Genomic DNA, 20,209 nt, shown 5'->3' with positions numbered 1-20,209 from the left:
TTCTGCCACTAGAATTGTTCTGCTAGGCCCGGCTCCAGTTAGGCCTACCTGGTACAGTGCACAGGAGGGTGAAATGAACTGATTTTACACGAAGGCCCTACAACTACAGACAAGGCCTCAGAGAGGAGCCCGGACGCTGACTTGTATGGAAGGGCCCCCGCCAGGGCAGAGCCTGGAGCTGGCAGACGTCAGGCCTGAGGCGTCGATGACCAAAACGTTGGCCCTAGCAAGTAGCATAGGCGGTGGCTTTTTCCCGGATGTAGTGCAGCAGTTCCACCACCTTCCTCTCCAGCATCTGCAGCTGTGTCGCTTTTGCCTGCATCTCCTTCTCGTTGGCCTCGAAGCGTTCTTCTAACTCTGATGGGGGGAGGAAGGAAAAACGAGTTTCAGAACCCAGAGGCGTTTGTCCACTGGAGTAACAAAAGTGTTTCAGCTGAGAAGAGGTGAGGAATAGGGTTGCCAACCTCCAGGTAGTGTAGGGTTAGGGTTGCCAACCTCCAGGTAGTAGCAGGAGATCTCCTGCTATTACAACTGATCTCCAGCCAACAGAGATCAGCTCACCTGGAGGAAAATGGCCACTTTGGCAATTGGACTCTATGGCATTGAAGTCCCTCCCCAAACCCCGCCCTCCTCAGGCTCCGTCTCAAAAACCTCCCGCTGGTTGTGAAGAGGGACCTGGCAACCCTATGTAAGGTTGCCAAGTGCCAGGTGGTGGCAGGCAACCCCCCGCCAATCCACCTGACTGCCCGTCGACCAGCTGAGGGGTGGCGGGCAACACTTCGCTACATCACGTCCGGTTTACATCCGGAAACGACGCATCGCAAGGGGCTGTTTGAGTGGTAAAGGCCTCTTGCGATGCGGCAATTCCATGTGTAAACCGGAAGTGACGTGATTGTGGCCGCATGTGCGATCTCGCCTCACCTCCGCCCCAAAAACCTCCCGCCGGACGAGAGAGGGGGCCTGGTAAGCCTAAGGTGGTGGCTGGAGATCTCCTGCTATTACAACTGATCTCCAGCCGATAGAGATCAGTTCCCCTGGAGAAAATAGCCACTTTGGCAATTGAACTCTATAGCATTGAAGTCCCTCCCCTCTCCAAAACCTACCTTCTCAAGCTCCTCCCCCAAAATCTCCAAGTATTTCCCAACCTGGAGCTGCCAACCCTAGTGATGAGAGACATATTGTGGAACAAGTACCTCCTGTAGGGTTGCCAACCTCCAGGTACTAGCTGGAGATCTTCCACTATTGCAACTGATCTCCAGCCCATAGAGATCAGTTCCCCTGGAGAAAATGGCCACTTTGGCAATTGGACTCTATGGCATTAAAGTCCCTCCCCCCTCCAAACTCTGCCCTCCTCAGGCTCCGCCCCCAAAATATCCAGGTATATCCCAACCCGGAGCTGGCAACCCTAGCCTCCTGAAAGACTGAGCTGTGAACCAAGACTTGCCAGGACCAAGTCTTACCCATTGCCATTTATTAATGTATTTACTTCACTCACACCCCACTTTTCTCCCCAGCGGGGACTGAAAGTGGCTTACATTGTTCTCCTTTCCTCCATTCTGTCCTCACAAGGAACTCACTAGGCAAGTGTAAGCCACCCTCCCTCAGCATCAGCTCCCAACTACAATGAGACGGAGGCCTGTGTTCTACCATTCTACAAAGCAAAAACTCTGAAGCCTCCTTCCAGCTCAAGTTAGGCTTCTTCTCACAGAAGAGCCACTTGACTTTGAGGGAGGCTCCTTGGAGCTGGAGGGACTTCCTCCAGCCTAATGGAGGATACATTAAATTAAATTAAATTTTTGAAATTAAATGAAAAGAGTTTGCGACCAAACGTTAGGGAGAACGTCCTGACAGTTAGAGCGGTTCCTCGGTGGAACAGGCTTCCTCGGGAGGTGGTGGGCTCTCCTTTCCTGGAGGTTTTTAAGCAGAGGCTACATGGCCTTCTGTCAGCAATTCTGATTCTGTGAACTTAGGCAGATCATTAGAGGGAGGGCAGGAAGGGTTGTGTCAGTGCTTGCCTTTCGTGGCCCTTTCTTACATGCTCAGGTAATGACGATCGCCACTTTGTGGTCAGGAAGCAATTTCCCTCCGGGCCAGATTGGCCAGGGATCCTGTAGGGTTTTTGTTGCCATCTTCTGGACATGGACCAGGGGTAGGGTTGCCAGGTTCCTCTTCTCAACAGGCGAGATTTGGGGGGCGGAGCCTGGGGAGGGCGGGTTTTGGGGAGGGGAGGGACTTCAATGCTATAGAGTTCAATTGCCAAAGCGGCCATTTTTCTCCAGGTGATCTGATCTCTATCGGCTGGAGATCAGTTGAATTAGAAGGAGATCTCCTGCTACTACCTGGCAGTTGGCAACCCTAACCAGGGGTCACTGGGGGCATGGGGGGAGGTAGTTGTGAATTTCCTGCATTGTGCAGGGGGTTGGACTAGATAACCCTTGAGGTCCCTTCCAGCTCTATATTTCTATGATGCTGCCCCCCTTCCTCAGGAATATTGAAACGATTACTGAAATGCTTTGGATGCTATGCTGTATAATTGCTAAGTATTATTGTTCTACTATAGTCTTCTTTTAATGTCAAGCCAGTCCCTATCAGCTTCAGAAGCAAGTTCCTGCAAGCCTGTGAATGCTCTGCTCTACAGATGCCCACTCCCCTCTCTCATACACACTGACTTGTTGAAATATCACAACATCGTTTCCCCCATACAAAACATGCATTCCTTGTGCTTTGTAAAGAGCCACGCTCACTCATACTGCTGGAACAAGAGTCATAACAGAACGTCCAGGGTTCTACTAGAGCTCTGTAGGTTCCTCATTCATTCTGTTACCATACCATTGAGTGCTATGGGCTGTTTTGTTGTGGTACAGCCACACTTTCTGCGAGGATGGCGGATGCATGATATGCATGGTCACCACATTGTCTGAAATGGGCAACGCATGCATTCTGCACATGTGTAGAGCCTGGGCCTGCGTGAACTGACCACTGGATTTCCCAAGCTTCTGGCTCTCGTGTTCCAAAGCTGTACACGCCAGAACAATACGGACGTTACTCCAACTCGGACAGCGCTGTGACAGTCTTGGGAACATCCATGGTGGTGGATGCTCCTGATGTGCATGGCTGCCAGCACATGAAGACCTCAAGTTTGCAAAGGGTTACTTGCTAAGTGACAAAACTGACCCATTTCCCCCGCCCCGTGTCCCTCCCTGCATGGCTTTGCTTGGTAATCCTTGCAGCATCCTTACCGGCCACCTTTCTCTTGCTGCTGTCAGCCTTGTCGAGGAGCTTCTGTGCTTCCAACTTCAGGCTCATCAGCCTTTTCAGTGAGTCCCCTCCCCCAGGCCGGTTTTCCAATTCCTTCTGCAGCTCTTGGTATTTCTGCATCACTTTCTCCACCTCCTGGAGGACAGAGAGATCGACAGTCATCACAATGGCGTATGGGTCAGAGGGAAACTGGCAGTGCGTCTTACAGTTAGGGTTGCCTGCTCCAGGTTGGGAAATACCTGGAGATTTTGGGGGTGGAGATTTTCGGGGAGGGGCTTAAATGGGGTATAATGCCATAGAGTTAGGGTTGTCAACCTCCAGGTAGTGGCTGGAGATTTCCTATTATTACAACTGATTTCCAGCCGATAGAGATCAGTTCACCTGGAGAAAATGGCTGCTTTGGCAATTGGACTCTATGGCATTAAAGACCCTCCCCTCCCGAAACCCCGCCCTCCTCAGGCTCTGCCCCAAAAACCTCCCGCCAGAGGCGAAGAGGAACCTGGCAACTCTAGAGTCCACCTTCCAAGGCAGCCATTTTCTCCAGGGGAACTGATCTCTGTTGCCTGGTGATCAGTTGTAATAGTAGGAGATCTCCAGCCACCACCTGGAAGTTATGCCAATAACTCACTCTACTGTAAATAGTAATGATGCAAATAAAACAGTAGTAGGCAAAATTGAATGAAACAATAGGCAATGGATAGCAGGCAGCAAAACAGCCAAGGCTGTAACTATATTACAAAGAAATAAATGTACAAATGAAGCTAAGCAACAAGGGTTACAAAGCAAGGAAATAACAACGTCAAGAAAAAAATCAGCTGGAGTTGCTGATAATAAGTGCAAAAAAGTTCATGTAAGACATAGAGTCATATTTTAGTCAATATCAATGTGTCTTCAGGCAACGGATGATAACGCGGCTCTGGACGTATTCCAGCGTTTTCACTACAAAAGTAGCTTCATCAGCCAAAAGGCTTAATATTACTATTCCTAGGATTAAAGTGGAGGTCCCTGACGGGCTGCTATTTTGATAAATCTTGACACAAGATTTATCTCCATAGATTGCAATGGCCAAAGCGGCCCTTTTCTCCAGGCGAACTGATCTCTATCGGCTGGAGGTCGGTTGTAATAGCAGGAGATCTCCATCTAGTACCTGGAGGTTGGCAACCCTATGATAACGTTGGGAAGTTTTTTTGTGGCTGCTGTGCAGTGCAGCAGAAATGGGGCTTCCCCCCATGGTAGCCATTCCAACCTTCCACTAGGAAGCAGGTGTTTTTTATTTCTCTTATATCAGCAATTGACATTGATCAATTGCTACATTATAAATGGCATAGCAATTTGCCAATTACTGTTTTTCTTAATGCCCTGGAAAAGTCTCAGAGTGGTGGTGGGGGGATGGCTGCTGCAGGGGGCCTGAGGCTTGGAAAACGGTGCCTGCGTGAGCAGGACCAAGACTTCCCTGCCCAGTCAGCAGCCACCGTGGCTGTGCGGCAGCCTTCCCAAAAAAGGATAATTGCATAAAGGCTAGAAGAAGTACAAAAGCACCACGAAGTGGTGGGAAAGTGTGGAAGTGGGAAAAGAAAAAGGATTTCCATTAGAATCAGAGCTTGACCAAACCTTCAAAGTGGAAGCCATGTGCATCTCTATATATGATATTGCATTATTTAGTTTGAACCCAGAATTTGTTTCTTTGGATATTCACATGAGGTCGAAGGGTTGCCGTGCTTTATGGCAGAAGATAGAGTGAGCTGGACTGTGGCATAAATTTTTCTGAGCCAAGAGCTCATTTGCTTAAAAACTCCAAAGAAGGAGGTGGTGGGCTCTCCTTTTTTAGAGGCTTTCAAGCAGAGGCTAGATGGTCATCTGACAGCAGTGCCAATTCTGTGAACTTAGGCAGATCATGGGAGGGAAGGCAAGAAGGGATGAGTCAGTGGGGAATTTTTCATGGAGATTTGCTGCGCTTTTGAATCTGATTTGCGTTGGTGCAAATTTTGGGTTATTCATTGCAGGTCCGCATTTTCCCAGAATGAGCAATAAAAGCCGCGTTATAACTGCGGCAACTGAAACCACTTTTGAGCCGTTCTTTCCTGTTGGCGCGTGTTTTTTGGCTCAGAGGCCCATGAAGAATTGTTTGCTTTGGTTCCACTGCCCCTGCCCGTGACGTCTATTTTCTCCTCCCCCAAGAACGGTGATTGGCTGGGGGAGTTTCACGCTCAGACAAGAATACCACCCCTTTTGCTGCCTGCCTGCCTGCCTAGAGTCCTGGCACTTCTCTCCCTCCGTCCCGGAGGCTGGCGGGCGGGTAGGCAGCACGCCTTCCCTGCCCCTCGCCCGGGATGGGCCTTGGAGCTGGGCCCACACCTCCAAGCCCAGGGGGACGTCGGACGGACGGCTCCAGGGGGAGACCGGCGGGGCCACGCCATGTGCGCCTCGCGCGCTGGGGGTGGTGGTGGTGGCAGTTCGGTCTAGGGCAGCTGGACCCGTGGGGGGGATGTTCAAGGGAAGGGGCTGTTGCCCCCTCTACCCCAGCGGGGAGGTTTTTTTTTGAGAATTCAGATGGGGAAAATGTGCATCCTGAGAGCGGAAAACCCAAGGCAAAACTCCCTCCTATCATTCTTCTGAAGAGGGGCAGCCAGTCTGCTCTGGGTCTCCCTCCTCTCTCTCGATGCACTGGGGCCGGATCAGGGCCGGTGCGCAAACCAGGGGCCTTCTTTCCTCTCCCCCCCCGCCATGCACACTGGCTGGATCGGGGCCGGCGAGCAAGCCAGGAGCACTCCTCTCTCTCACGATGCACTAGGCCAGATCAGGGCCGGCACGCAAGCCAGGGGCCTTCTTTCCTCTCCCCCCCCCCCCGCCATGCACACTGGCTGGATCGGGGCCGGCGAGCAAGCCAGGAGCCCTCCTCTCTCTCAAGATGCAATAGGCCGGATCAGGGCCGGCGCGCAAGCCAGGGGCCTTCTTTCCTCTCCCACCCCCCACCCCCCGCCATGCACACTGGCTGGATTGGGGCAGGCGAGCAAGCCAGGAGCCCTCCTCTCTCTCACGATGCACTGGCTTTAATGCAAGAGGTTTACAGTAGCCATTTATGCACAGGAGGTTTTTCCTTGGATTTGCTGCTCTCTAGATGCACCCTTTTTCCATCCAAATTCTCAAAACTCAACAATCAGCCCCCAAGAAGAGTTTTGAGAATTAGGATTGGGAAAATGTGCATCTAGAGAGCGGCAAATCCAAGGCACACCTTGGATCCAAGGCACACCTCTTGGCACATGGATGCAATTCCTGCCCCCGCCCCCAATCCTGTCTTTCATTAAAGGGCAATGGGTTCCACACCTATAGAAAATAGAGGGAAGCTTTGAGGAAAGCGCTGCCTTGCCCCCCGCCCCAATTTGGAATCTGACTGTTCCAAAAGCAGAACAGAGCGAGGGTGGAAGAAAAATGGAGGAGACCAGAGGGACTGGTGGTTGTTTTTTGCGCTGGGGCTGGTGAACCGCACGAGGTAATCTGCTGGGCAGAGTTGGGGCGGAGCTGGGGGCAGGCATAAACAATGAGCTTGTTGGAAGGGGAGGCCTCCTGCAAAAGGGACAGACCAAACCGTTGTCAAATACAGCGTACTTTGTTCCCATGAAAAACCAAAACTACAGATAATTGACGAGGATAAATCGCCGCCAGGAAAAAAACATTTAAATCAGGTTTTTTATTGGTCTGTGGCAAAAGAGAAGCAAAATCTACCATGAAAAATGCCCCAGTGTTTGGCTCTTGTGGCCCTTTCTTACATGCCCAGAGTAATGCTGATCGCCACTTTGGGCTCCGGAAGCCATTTTCTTCCAGGCCAGTTTGACCAGGGATCCTGGAGGTTTTTTTTTTACCATGTTCTGGGTATGGAGCAGGGGTCACTGGGGAACTGGGGGGGGAATGTAGTTGCGAATTCCCTGCTTTATGCAGGGGGTTGGACTAGATGACCCTGGAGGTCCCTTCCAGCTCTGTGTTTCTATGGTCAGACACACGAAGAGAAACAAATGGGATCCTTAGCAGGAACATGCAAGCAAGGAGACAGCCTTGGTACTAAGAAATCTGGCATGTGGTCCAGAACAAAGAGATGGGCACTCAAGCAGCAGGCAAGCAGACACAGTTCCTGTTGGCAGCAAGGGTGACCTGGGCAAGGAGAGAGGCTCTTACCTTCGACAGCCGGCCTGCAACGGCCGTAGCGTGCTCAGCTTTCCCTTTTGCCTCCTGGGCCAGCTGCTGATTGTTCTGGGATTTCTCGCGTAAGGTGGCCACGTCCTGTGCCAGCCCTCCGAGGCGGCTTTCCAGTTGCGACCCCTTGTCGACCAGCGCCTGGAGCTTGCCCTCGGCCTGAAAGAAAGGAAAGACACCGTTGAGCTGTGATCCCCGAGAAAGGCCTCCTTGGGCATCATTTTCCTGTCATGTTCCATCTCAGGTAGTGTCAAGTGTGCAGGAAAGAAACCACGGTTCATTTCCACATCCTGTTTTTAAATAGTGATTTGTATTTGGCATTGGAACTGCATGTTTCAATGGTTTTACAAGTTGTGTTGCATTATCACTCCCTCATGTGCCAGAATATTCCCAAGCCTGGTTTGTAAATATATGCATTGAGTTACGGCAATATTTCAACATATTTGAAACAGGCCCTTTTTGTGGTGGCACCTCGATTATGGAATGCCCACCCTGTTTATGTTCTGCTTTACTTTTTTTTTAATTTCCTGATTTTAATGGCGTATTATACTTCTTACTGGTGTTCCTACAGCATAAATCTAAGCAGAGTCAACCCTTCTGAGCCTGTGGACTTAGAAGAGTGTAACTGTTTAGGATTGCACTGTGTATCTCCCACATTTTACCTGTTGATATTTGTTTTATGGTTTAAATCTTAACAGTTCATAAGATCTGATGTTTTATATTGTTTTATGTTGAATGCTGCCTCTTTTTTATATAACGGAGAGTGGGACTTACAGTGCTCTATAACTTCATGATGACGGGTCCTGAGGCTGACATGACTTCAGCATGACATTATTTGGGCCTAATATGACTTAAGGAAAAGCAGTTTGTTTATAGAAGTTGTTAAGAGATATTAGCCAAAGTCTGCTTAGAATAGTTACTCTTTCAGGAAGCTTCCACAGTTCAGTACAGAATATTTTATCATTTGCTGTTAGGGTTGCCAACCTCCAGGTAGTAGCTGGAGATCTCTTGCTATTACAACTGATCTCCAGCCAATAGAGATCAGCTCACCTGGAGAAAAATGGCCACTTTGGCATTTGGACTCTATGGCATTGAAGTCCCTCCTAGGGTTCCCAGGTGCCTGCTGGTGGCGGGCAAACCCCCAGCCATTTATCCCTCTGCCCGCCGACCACCTGAGGGTCGGCAGGCAAACATGCATGAGCGCGTGCATACCGAGCGCAGCACTTCCGGTTTAGAACAGGAAGTTCCGCCTCGCGAAGGGCCTTATACCTCTTAGTTTGAGTGGTAAAGGGCCGCTTTACCACTCAAACTAACAGGTAAAGGCCCCTTGCGAGGAGGCCCGGTAAAGGCCCCTTGCGTGCTTTCCGGAAACAGCCTCCCGCTGGAGGAGAGGCAAGACCTGGCAACCCTAGTCCCTCCCCTCCCCAAACCCCTCCCTCCTCAGGCTCTGCCCCAAAAATCTCCAGGTATCTCCCAACCAGGAGCTGGCAACCCTATTTGCTGTAGTGACTTTAAATTTTCTCCCCCCCCCCAAAAAAAAGTTGCAGACTTTTTGCAACCTGCATTACAAGAACAAACTGCTGTATTTGAAGACTGAACGATTATGGTGAATTTAAGCCTTTTTATTATGGCTGCAATTACATGAGTCAACTGGAAAATATTCTTAATTGATTAAAAGAGTACTCCAGATTAATCAGGTAGCAGATTGAATTAATGATTTCTAAATGCAATTACTTAACGAATCCATGGGTGGGAGACCCTTTATTAGAGGAAATGTTTCTCTTCCATTCTCACACAGGAGGGAAGGTTATTCTTAAAATGGGGCCTGCTGCGACACATCCAGCCATGATCTGTTTTTCTTTTCTTTTCAACTGTTGTTTTATTCATATGAAAATGTATGTGGATTTTAAAAGATTAATCTATCAACCATGCTAACAACGGACTAAGAGTCCTATCCTCAAGCACCAGCTCTGATTTTAATCCACCCTGTTTGCAAGTTCTAAGTGCTGACCTCTGCAAAATATACATCATTGTAATGCAATCTCTGATCTCAGTCTCAGGTTTGAACTAGCAGCTCAGGTCCTGCAAAACTGCTTTGGCCTCTAATACTGAAAACTAGGGTTGCCAACCTCCAGCAGCGGATAAGGCTGATGAAGCTATTACTTGGCGAAAATGTGGAACCAAAATCCAGAAGGCGCATTTCCTGCTACAGCATCAGTTTGATGGAAGACTGACCGGTTTGGGCAGTACTTGGAAGTCTTTGGACATTATTTAGAACACTGTTCCTTGGTACTGCTGGACCCTTTATGGACTATTTCTTTTGGATTCCACATGTTCTCTGTCTGATTTCTGTTTGATTTCTGTTTAAATGTAGAACTGTGCCATTTTGAGTGTATGTCTATGCATATGGAATCTTATACATGATTTATGTGTACATTACATATAATAGATTATATTGAGCTTTCGTGCTTTGTCTTTATATTCAACCTCCAGGTGGTGGCTGGAGATCTCCCGCTATTACAACTGATCACCAGGCGACAGAGATCAATTCACCTGGAGAAAATGGCGGCTTTGCAAGGCTCCTCAGGCTCCACCCCAAAATCTCCAGGTATTTCCCAACCCGGAGCTGTCAACCCTACTGATAACGGTGGGTTGGAGCCAATCTTTCTGCACAGGGAGTGTGTTTGTAGGAGGGATCTTTGCTGCTTTCCCCTTCTGCCTCCCAAAAAGCTAATTCAGAGAGCTGGGTGACCCTCTGGGACAGTGTGGAATTTGTTGTGGGTGCCTGCAGCAAGGAGGAGGAACCTCCAGAAATCACCTATTCCTGCTCTGGAGCAAGCAGAACAAGCTCCACAAATGGAGCAAAAACTTGTGCAAGGTGGGGGGCAAGGGGGCGCTTGTTCTGCTGAATTCCTCTTCTGGCTGCATCTCTCTGTGCCACAGCCCGGGCTGTTCCTGCAGGTACCTTAACCAATGGAAGCAGCTTTTGGGGGCGTGGGGGAGGGTGAAAGGGGCTGTATGTGGGGGAAGAGAAAGGTCCCCAAATCAACTCTGTGTATTTGTTCCATTTACAAAAAAGGTTTGGAGGAGGGTGAGGAGGAAGAGAAGAAGGAGGAGGAGGAGACGCAGTAGTAGTAGTAGTAGTAGTAGTAGTAGTAGAAGAAGAAGAAGAAGAAGAAGAGTTGATTTTTATATGCCGACTTTCTCTGCCACTTAAGGGAGAATCAAACCGGCTTACAGACACCTTCCTTCCCCTCCCCACAACAGACACCCTGTGAGGTAGGTGGGCTGAAAGAGAGTGCCTATCCCAAGGTCACCCAGCTGGCTTCATGTGTAGGAGTGGGGAAACAAATCCAGTTCACCAGATCAGCCTCCGCCGCTCATGTGGAGGAGTGGGGAATCAAACCTGGTTCTCCAGATCAGACTTCACTGCTCCAAACCACCACTCTTAAACAGTACACCTTAAGTGAAGCAATTAGTGCTTTATAGTATTTCAGTGTTCAGGCTAGCCTGATCAAATGCTAAGAAGGTTCTGCCTCAGTTAGTACTTAGATGGAAGACCACCAAGGAAGTCCAGAGAAAGGCAATGGCAAGCCACCTCTGATACTCTCTTGCCTTGAAAACTCCACCAGGGGTCGCCATAAATTGACTGTGACTTCATTTATTTAATTTAATTTTAATTTATATCCCGCCCTCTATCCCTGGCCTAGGTTTGACGGCACTTTACACACACACACAGTATTTCAATGGACACTGGTTAGAGAGGATACAAGAAAGCTTGAAGGGGTGCTACTGGAGAGTGGTAGACAAGCTCTACCGCATTAGTTCATTTCCCAAAGAAGTAGAGATGGCCTATCTGGTGTAGGAAGGAACAATGACAGTCCAGGGTCAGAACACTCTCTGGGGCTACCCGCTGAAAGAGCACAGCAAAGCTTGAGAAGGGATCCCTTCCTGGATCCCTTGCTGGACGCTGGTCCCTCTTCACCTTACCTGTGCAACTCTGCCCTCCACATTTCGGATAACCTCTCTGGTGCTGTTCATTGCTCGGTCGGCCGCCCTCACTTTGCTCTTTGCCTCATTCAGTGCCGCACGTGTATCTGTGATCGTTGCCTGTATGCCCTCTGCACTCTCCCTGCGTAAAAAAGGTAGGAACAAACAAAACAGAAGAGGTAGCATCAGCATTTGTGGCCAAAGGAGACAGAGAGACCTGTGCCGAGTGTGCAGGACTCCCAAATGCAATGTCACCTATTTCTCATCCAAACAACTGGGGGGGGGGGGCTCGCAAACCATCAAGAATCACTGCATGATGCCACTAGAATTGTTTATGCTAAATACTGGGAATCTAACACAATCCCTGATATCTCAGAATGGATTAACAAACTTGCAGATTTCGCATTGATGGCTAAACTAACACAACTGGTTAATATGAAATCAATGGACAAATTTGAGTTGAAATGGCAGCTTTTTATGATCATTATTTTGGTGGTAATTAAATATTTAACTATTTAGAAAGTAACTAATAGGAGATACTGAAGTGATATATTAATGGTACTCATGTTCAAGATAATTGATAGAAGTTAAGATATAAGATCTTCTCTAGAGGTTTAAGAGACGGAATATACCCCTCTTTTCTTAGTCAATTTTAAGATGCTGTAATTTTTAAGATTAAGGAAAGAATATCTGGTAATACTTCTTTTTCTTTTCTTTTAAAATTTATATGAAGGCCCAGAGGATGAAATTTGTTTTACTTAACTTTCCCCCCTCCCTCTTTTTTCTTTTCTGTACCCTCTTCATGTAAAATAATAATAATAATTTTTAAAAAAAGAATCCTTGCATGATGGCTTTGAACATGGAGTGCGCTGAGTTCTCTCATCTTGACTTTAAGAAAAGCAAGCTTCAAGTCTTCGTGGAAGCAAAGGAGCAAGCCATTTACCACAGACGGTGGGTGATTCGGGTGAGGCTTGCAGCAGCCAGAAGAGTTCTTCGGCTGTATCAATGCACCTGCATCTAGTCCAATATATTTTTTTGCCATCAAGTCACATCTGACTTCTGTTGAACCCCTGGTGGGGTTTTCAAGGCAAGAGACGTTCAGAGGTGGTTTGCCATTGCCTGCCTCCACAGCCCTGATATTCCTCAGAGGTCTCCCATCCAAATACTTGCCAGGATTGACCCTGCTTAACTTCTGAGATCTATCCAGGTAAGGGTATCTATTTCCACAGTCTTCGTCAAATCTACTGCCTATCCATTTTCTATGAGCTTGTTTCCATTTCTCATTCTACTACCTTAGCCAGCTGGATAGAGCCAAACGGGTGTATTTTAAAATATTGTCGAAGGCTTTCACGGTCAGAGTTCATTGGTTCTTGTAGGTTATCCGGGCTGTGTAACCGTGGTCTTGGAATTTTCTTTCCTGACGTTTCGCCAGCAACTGTGGCAGGCATCTTCAGAGTAGTAACACTGAAGGACAGTGTCTCTCAGTGTCAAGGGTGTAGAAAGAGTAATATATAGTCAGAAAGGGGTTGGGTTTGAGCTGAGTATTGTCCTGCAAAAGTATTGTCCTGTAAGTATCAAGATAATGTGCTAATGAGGATATGGTATGTTAATATGGAACCATTGTATCCTGAAGTGATCTGTTAATGTGTGTAATCCAAAACTAATCTGTATGGCTATTGTTGAATGTTGTCTTTGTCTGGAGGTTTTTCAGGGCAGGAAGCCAAGCCTTATTCATTCTTAAACTCTCCTCTTTTCTGTTAAAGTTGTGCTGATGTTTGTGAATTTCAATGGCTTCTCTGTGCAATCTGACAAAATAGTTGGTAGACACTGAAAGACTGGACAGTTCTACCAACTATTTTGTCAGATTGCACAGAGAAGCCATTGAAATTCACAAACATCAGCACAACTTTAACAGAAAAGAGGAGAGTTTAAGAATGAATGAGGCTTGGCTTCCTGCCCTGAAAAACCTCCAGACAAAGACAACATTCAACAATAGCCATACAGATTAGTTTTGGATTACACACATTAACAGATCACTTCAGGATACAATGGTTCCATATTAACATACCATATCCTCATTAGCACATTATCTTGATACTTACAGGACAATACTTTTGCAGGACAATACTCAGCTCAAACCCAACCCCTTTCTGACTATATATTACTCTTTCTACACCCTTGACACTGAGAGACACTGTCCTTCAGTGTTACTACTCTGAAGATGCCTGCCACAGTTGCTGGCGAAACGTCAGGAAAGAAAATTCCAAGACCACGGTTACACAGCCCGGATAACCTACAAGAACCACGGGTGTATTTTAATTTCTTAATTTCCATATTATTTCAATGATTCTGGTTTTGTATATTTTAACTTGTTGTTATATAGTTTTAGATTGTAACGGCCTATGGCCTTATACAATAAACTTGATCTGATCTGATACTATCTTAGCCCCTGGCACTTGGGCTAATGTGCAGATTACTGTTACAGTGAATCAAAGGGATCAATTTCTCTCTTAGAGCTACTGTGACACTAGTTCTGATCTAGCATTGGTAGCTCAAAAACAATGCAATGTAATGGAGAAAGGGACACTTTCACTGCAGTAGAAAAGCCTGTTTGTGGGGATGGGCATTGTGGGGGGCTCTGGCTCAGGCTAATTGCAGTGTAGAGGCCCATAGTAGGCTGGGTGTGGGTCTCCCACTCCATGCTGAATGGAGTGCAACAGATGAGGCAGCGCTCTGAAGGCAAGTAACTGCTGTTTCCACATTTTAACAGAACCCCAAGCAGTCCAAACCCCAAATAAATTAACAGGGGGCTATCTGGATAAACAACTATCCTCTGATCAATGGGTTGAATCTGAAATACTCTCACTTAATGGCTTGGATCCAGTGCTGAGGATTACCGATCTTCTCAGCTTTCCCCTTCCTCTAGCAGTCCTTTTCAATTTAGTCCCAGGATGGCAGGACACATGTGAAGCAATGGCAATGCAGGTCGGGAGATGATGGTGGGAACGAGCAAAATTACTCCTTCCTCTTTCGTCAGCAGAGCTCTGCTCGAGCAAGGGCCACAAGGGAGCAATTTCACCCCCTTCTGCTTCAGCCCCCTGCCTCTGACCCAGGTGGCTATTGCTCCGAATGGGTTCCACAACCCCAGAAATAAATTTTCCTAGGGTCAGAAAAGACCTTTGGCGGGAGGGGAAAGATGAGAAGATCCACAAGCATCAGCACCTTTCACAGAATCCAACCCAATACTATGGCATCAGGGCTTGAATAAATTACTGTATCGTACCGCATCATTCTGAAAATTTGTTACCATAAAAAACAAAAGTGTCCTTTTCCTCTGAGATAGATCACAATGGGTAGCCGTGCTAGCTTGTCACTAGCAGTAGAAAAGAGCAAGAGTCCAGTAGCACCTTAAAGACTAACAAAATTTCTGGCAAGGTATGAGCTTTTGAGAGTCACTTCTTCAGATATCAGTTCTTCATATCGGTTACATATTGCATACTTAAGACTCAATCGGGTGGATCTTTACAGTATCCAAAGCATTACCTAGTGTAGTACTTACACACAGCTCCTCTGAGATACAGCATGATGGGTAGCTGTGTTAGTCTGTCTGTAGCAGTAGAAAAAAGCAAGAATTCAGTTGCACCTTAAAGACTAACACAATTTTTGGCAGCGGTATGAGCTTTCTGAAGAAGTGAGCTGTGGCTCACAAAAGCTCATACCCTGCCAGAAATTTTGTTCGTCTTTAAGGTGCTACTCTTTTTCTACTACATTTTCTACTACATCACCTACTTACTATCTGTAGAAAAGAGCAAGAGTCCAGTAGCACCCTAAAGACTAACAAAATTTCTGGCAGGGTACGAGCTTTTGTGTGCCACAGCTCACTTTTCCAGATACAGCTAGACTGTGATTCCATCTACCCTTAAGTAGAGTCGAGTGAATTAGGCACACAACAGACATGCTCTGAGAGAGACTCACTTGGCCTGTTCGGCTTTTGCTAGTAGATCCCTGGCACGTGCCAGATTGTCTACAGTGCTGTTCAAGACAACGTCCACCCCGTCTAGCTGGCTGATGGTGTCGCGGATCTCCTGAAGCAGGCTGCCAACCTCGCCAGGGCTGATGGGCAGGGAGATGTTCAGCACCTGCTGGGCCACAAGCTCAATGCTTTCTGGATCTGCACCTTCCTCTGGGAAGACAAGAACACAGCCTTGCTGCTGGGTGCAGCCGTTTTCCCCACGACTGCCCTCTCCTAGGCTCCAGCCCACCCGTTGTCAAAAAGAAAATGTCTAAACATCAACAATGCAAATCCTTTTACACCAAATTATGCTTATTGCAGTATTAGCATCCACTCCCCTGTGCCTCCCATGTATAGAATTTAAATGTTATTGGGGCAGCGTTTGAATACACTCCATCCTTCCTACGTCGCAGTTTCTTTCGGTTCAAAGCAAGAAATGCCCCAATACCGGCTAGGAAGTCCTTTATCCTCTGGATGAATTCCCTGAGCCTGGCTGTCGAATTCTCCGTACGGCTCCGGGCCATCTGAGCACGGTCCAGAGTCTCCTGGGCCCGGTTCCTGGTATCTCGCGCCAGGTTCTGGATTTCTTGCACCTAGAAGATGAAGAAGATAAAGAAGAAGAGTTTGTTTTATATGCCGACTTTCTCTACCACTTAAGGAAGAATCAACTGGCCTACAATCCCCTTCCCCTCCCCACAACAGGCACCCTGTGAGGTAGGTGGGGCTGAGAGAGCTCTAAGAGAGCTGTGACTAGCCCAAGGTCACCCAGCTGGCTTCATGTGGAGGAGTGGGGAAACAAATCCAGTTCACCAGATTAGTGTCCGCCGCTCATATGGAGGAGTGGGGAATCAAACCCGGTTCACCAGATTAGCTTCCGCCGCTCATGTGGAGGAGTGGGGAATCAAACCCGGTTCTCCAGATTAGAGTCCACTGCTCCAAACCACCACTTTTAACCACTACACCACGCTGGCTGTTTAGTGCCCCAAGCTGGCATGAAATATGAGATCTGGGGCAGGGTGGTGAAGAGGGAAAGCCACCCCACTTAACCTGGGAAAGTTCTTGAGAATTGCAGTGTCCATACATAAAAACTTGTATTGAAATAAACATCTTACATCTTTTACGGTGCTGATGGACTTTTGTTTTATATCGCTATGACAGACCAACACGTTTACAACTGAGGTGGTGGAAGCTACGGAGGAGAAATACTTTTTACCAAAGCTGGTTCTCTCCTACGTTTGGACCACACTTGACTACCATGGGCATATGTAGAACAGGTAAGCTAGGAAATAACTTTTATGGACTTTCTTGCCAGGCTGTTTTAATCCCAACCGCTTTCACAGATGAAGTCTAACTGCACAATCCTGAACCCCCCCCCCCCGAAACGCCTCAGGAGGTGGCGTGACCCGTACGGCAGTGTAAGTGCCACTTGCACCGTCCAAATTGGCACAGACGCCAGAGGCGAGGCACTTACGCCGGCATCCACCTCACTGTTATTTTGTTTAAAATGCCGAATTTGCAGCGCTGGCCACGGCGCTGCAAACTTCTTAGGAGGCAGCTCAGCTGCGCTGTTGCTGCGCCATCCCTGGTCGTGGCGCAGGTACCCCCCCCTTTCACGAATGGGCTGCCCATACAGTTAACTGCATTCATTCATGTTTGTCCACTATTGCCTCGGGTCTTTGTAAGCCCTTTGAAGCAGAGTTCTGTCTTTTGGCTTGCTATTCCATAAGGAGTCGTAGACATCAATGGCATTATATAAGAACACTAATTCCAATACCCACTCAGTGGTAGAGCCTCTGCTTAGCACGTAGAAGGTCCCAGGTTCAATCCCCGACATCTCTAGTTAAATGGACTAGGGAGGTAGGTGAAGGGAAAGACCTCTGCCTGAGACCCTGGAAAGCCGCTGCTGGTCTGAGTAGACAATACTGACTTGGATGGACCAAGGCTCTGATTCCATATAAGGCAGCTTCATGTGTTCATGTGTTTACTCCACTTCTAATTATTATTGCATCGTATCACCGGACAGTCCTCCAATACATACTGCTATACTGATGCAATACCTTGCTAGCAATGGTGCCCAGTTGCCTGGTGGTGGCCTCCAGCCGGCGGGAGATGTTCTGGGCTGTATCCAGGGCCTGCATGGAAACAGGCAGTGCTCCAGTACAGCCAGGGCCTCCACAGCGCCGCTGTCCCGAGCTGTCCTTGCAGTTGGCCCCTCCACAGGGAGCTTGCTGACAGTCCTCTTCTCCAGAACCGCCACAGATCTGGAGCAAGAGAGTAGTCCAAGATCAGCCCAGGGAGACAGGCCTCTGGTGAGACCCAAGTCTACTGTGTAAAGGTAAAAGTAGTCCGCTGTGCAAGCTCCGGACTATTACTGACCCATGGGGTGACGTCACATCCCGACGTTTACTAGGCAGATTTTGTTTACGGGGTGGTTTGCCATTGCCTTCCCCAGTCATCTTCCCTTTACCCCCAGCAAGCTGGGTACTCGTTTTACCGACCTCAGAAGGATGGAAGGCTGAGTCAACCTTGAGCCGGCTACCTGAAACGACTTCCGTCATAATCGAACTCAGGCAGCGAGCACAGCTTTTGACTGCAGTACTGCAGCTTACCACTTTGCGCCACAGGGCAAGTCTACTGTGTAAGCAGACAGAACGGAAGAAAGAAGGACCGACACTCAGGTCAGGAGGCAGGGAGAAATGGCCACCATGTTTGTGCTCAATCCACTCCCACGGTTTCCTTGTCCTCCCCTCACCCATCCCCGGGCACAGAACCCACCTTCTGGTTGATCCCGCGGAGGTGGAGGCCATTGACGTTTCTCTTAAGGTCACGAAGAGATTTTCGGTGAGCCGCTGCGCTCCTTCGGAAGGCGTTTCCCCTACGCTTTAGCAATCCGACTGTGGACTGATGTGTGCGTTTAGATTGGCCCACGGGGCTCTGCGGCCCTTGAACCGAGGCCTCTGCTTGCTGCTGCGCCTCCTCCGACATCCGGAAATACCCCACGATGCTACGGAAAGACTCTGCCGAGCACAGGGAAACCAGGAATGTTTCAGGGAACGGAAGAAGAGTGACATGAACACATGAAGCTGCCTTATACTGAAACAGACCCTAAATCCATCAAAGTCAGTATTGTCTACTCAGACTGGCAGTGGCTCTTCAGGGTCTCAGACAGGGGTCTTTCACATCACCTACCTGCCTAGTCCCTTTAACAGGAGATGCCGGGGATTGAACCTGGGACCTTCTGCATGCCAAGCAGATGCTGTACCACTGAGCCACGGCCCCTCCCCTTATCTTGTACAGATACTCCCTTGGGATGGACAGTGTCCTCATCTTCCTTACCATTAAAGTTGGCACCTGCTATGCTCCCCAGCTGATTGCGGAGGCGGGTGACAGTGCGGTTCAGCGTGCCCAGCTCACGGTTCAGCGCGTTCAGGCGGCTCTTCTGTCCTACAGCGTCCTGCTCGGCGCCATCCAGGTGTGAATCTGCGGTCTGCAGCTGTTGCCAGAGGTCATCCATGTCCGCCCTGGTGAGAGATTAGAGCACAGAAGCCTGGGAAATGACCCTCCTCAGCCAGGAAGCTCACTGGACATGTCACCGTCTCTCAAACCTAACTAGTGTTTTCATACTGATTTGATACCAAGCCCTCCAGGCAGCTGAGAATTATACCTATTATGGTGTTGGTACATATTTATTAATTTTATTGAGAAATTGACCAGCTGATGAATCCTTGGTGAAACGTGGACACCGATCTAGACAACACGTCCATCATATTCTGGCTGTTTTGTTCACTGTTGTATTCTTCTTAAACATTTGGGAAAGAACTGTACTTACCTGGAACTCTATGTAAAAAAGGAAAAGAATACCATTAGTAACAATTATTGTGTACTTACCTATAATAGTCGATCTTTCTTGTCAGTTTGTTAATTGTAATTGTCTATTGTATGTCTTTTATGTACTCACTTCACACCTTGTGCACTTATAATATATATCTTTTGCATTGAAATTTTGTGCTGTTTCTTGCTGCTTGCTACCCTATACAGCACAGAGCCTTCTTTTTTCTAACCTCCAGGTGGTGGCAAAACAAACAGGTCAGACTGCTGCAACGTTCCTCTCACTGCAGGAGCAGATATTTGTACTGCCATGCTTGAGTCCTGATGAAAACGGAAAGGTCGAAACAGGGCATTACCCTGTAGGTTCAATACCCCTGTAGGTTCGATACTACGGACTGTTTGAGTCGTGAAGATCCACGCTTTACCTATGCAACATTGTGCATCAGCCAGGACATTTTTCCTTATATGCATTGTATGTGATTCACGCTGCTCTTGACTCACCTGTGCCTGAAAGTACGGCAATTGAAACACAGGGAGTCAATATAGATATATCAGCGTTTGTATTTATTTTGTAACATATGATGTTTCCATGTAACTTAGGATTTATCCACCTAGTCAAAATACAGTACACTGTGTAACTCATTAAGTGGGCATTTGTCTGCTGCTGATTCTTGCAACCTCCAGGTGGTGGCAGGAGATTTCCTGCTATTACAACTGATCTCCAGCCCATAGAGATCAGTTCACCTGGAGAGAATGGGCGCTTTGGCAATTGGACTCTATGGCATTAGTCCCTCCCCTCCTCAAACCCCACCCTCCTCAGGCTCCACCCCAAAAACCTCCCGCTAGTGGCGAAGAGGGACCTGGCAACCCTATTATCATCAGAAAATTGTACAAATAATGTCAGCTTCTTCCTTTCTGCTTTCTTCCATATTT

At 48.0% G+C, this 20,209-nt stretch overlaps 1 protein-coding gene across 1 annotated transcript in view; it reads right to left on the bottom strand.

Annotated features, from left to right (window-relative positions):
• Window positions 1-223: 223 nt before the first annotated feature.
• LOC130474923 (laminin subunit beta-2-like) overlaps window positions 224-20,209 on the bottom strand; it is a 99,255-nt gene continuing 79,269 nt past the window's right edge. The window contains exons 27-35 of the mRNA XM_056846618.1: window positions 18,785-18,969; window positions 18,224-18,465; window positions 17,506-17,709; window positions 15,897-16,041; window positions 15,412-15,619; window positions 11,437-11,578; window positions 7,429-7,605; window positions 3,240-3,393; window positions 224-357 (exon numbers count right to left, since the gene is read on the bottom strand). Of these exons, the coding sequence (XP_056702596.1) occupies window positions 224-357; window positions 3,240-3,393; window positions 7,429-7,605; window positions 11,437-11,578; window positions 15,412-15,619; window positions 15,897-16,041; window positions 17,506-17,709; window positions 18,224-18,465; window positions 18,785-18,969 (1,591 nt within the window). The remainder of the gene's footprint in view (window positions 358-3,239; window positions 3,394-7,428; window positions 7,606-11,436; window positions 11,579-15,411; window positions 15,620-15,896; window positions 16,042-17,505; window positions 17,710-18,223; window positions 18,466-18,784; window positions 18,970-20,209) is intronic.

Source organism: Euleptes europaea, chromosome 1 (assembly GCF_029931775.1).
Source record: "Euleptes europaea isolate rEulEur1 chromosome 1, rEulEur1.hap1, whole genome shotgun sequence".
Classification (NCBI taxonomy): Eukaryota; Metazoa; Chordata; class Lepidosauria; order Squamata; family Sphaerodactylidae; genus Euleptes; species Euleptes europaea.
Note: the sequence above shows the minus strand (reverse complement) of the source record. Positions and strands in the feature narration are given on the sequence as shown.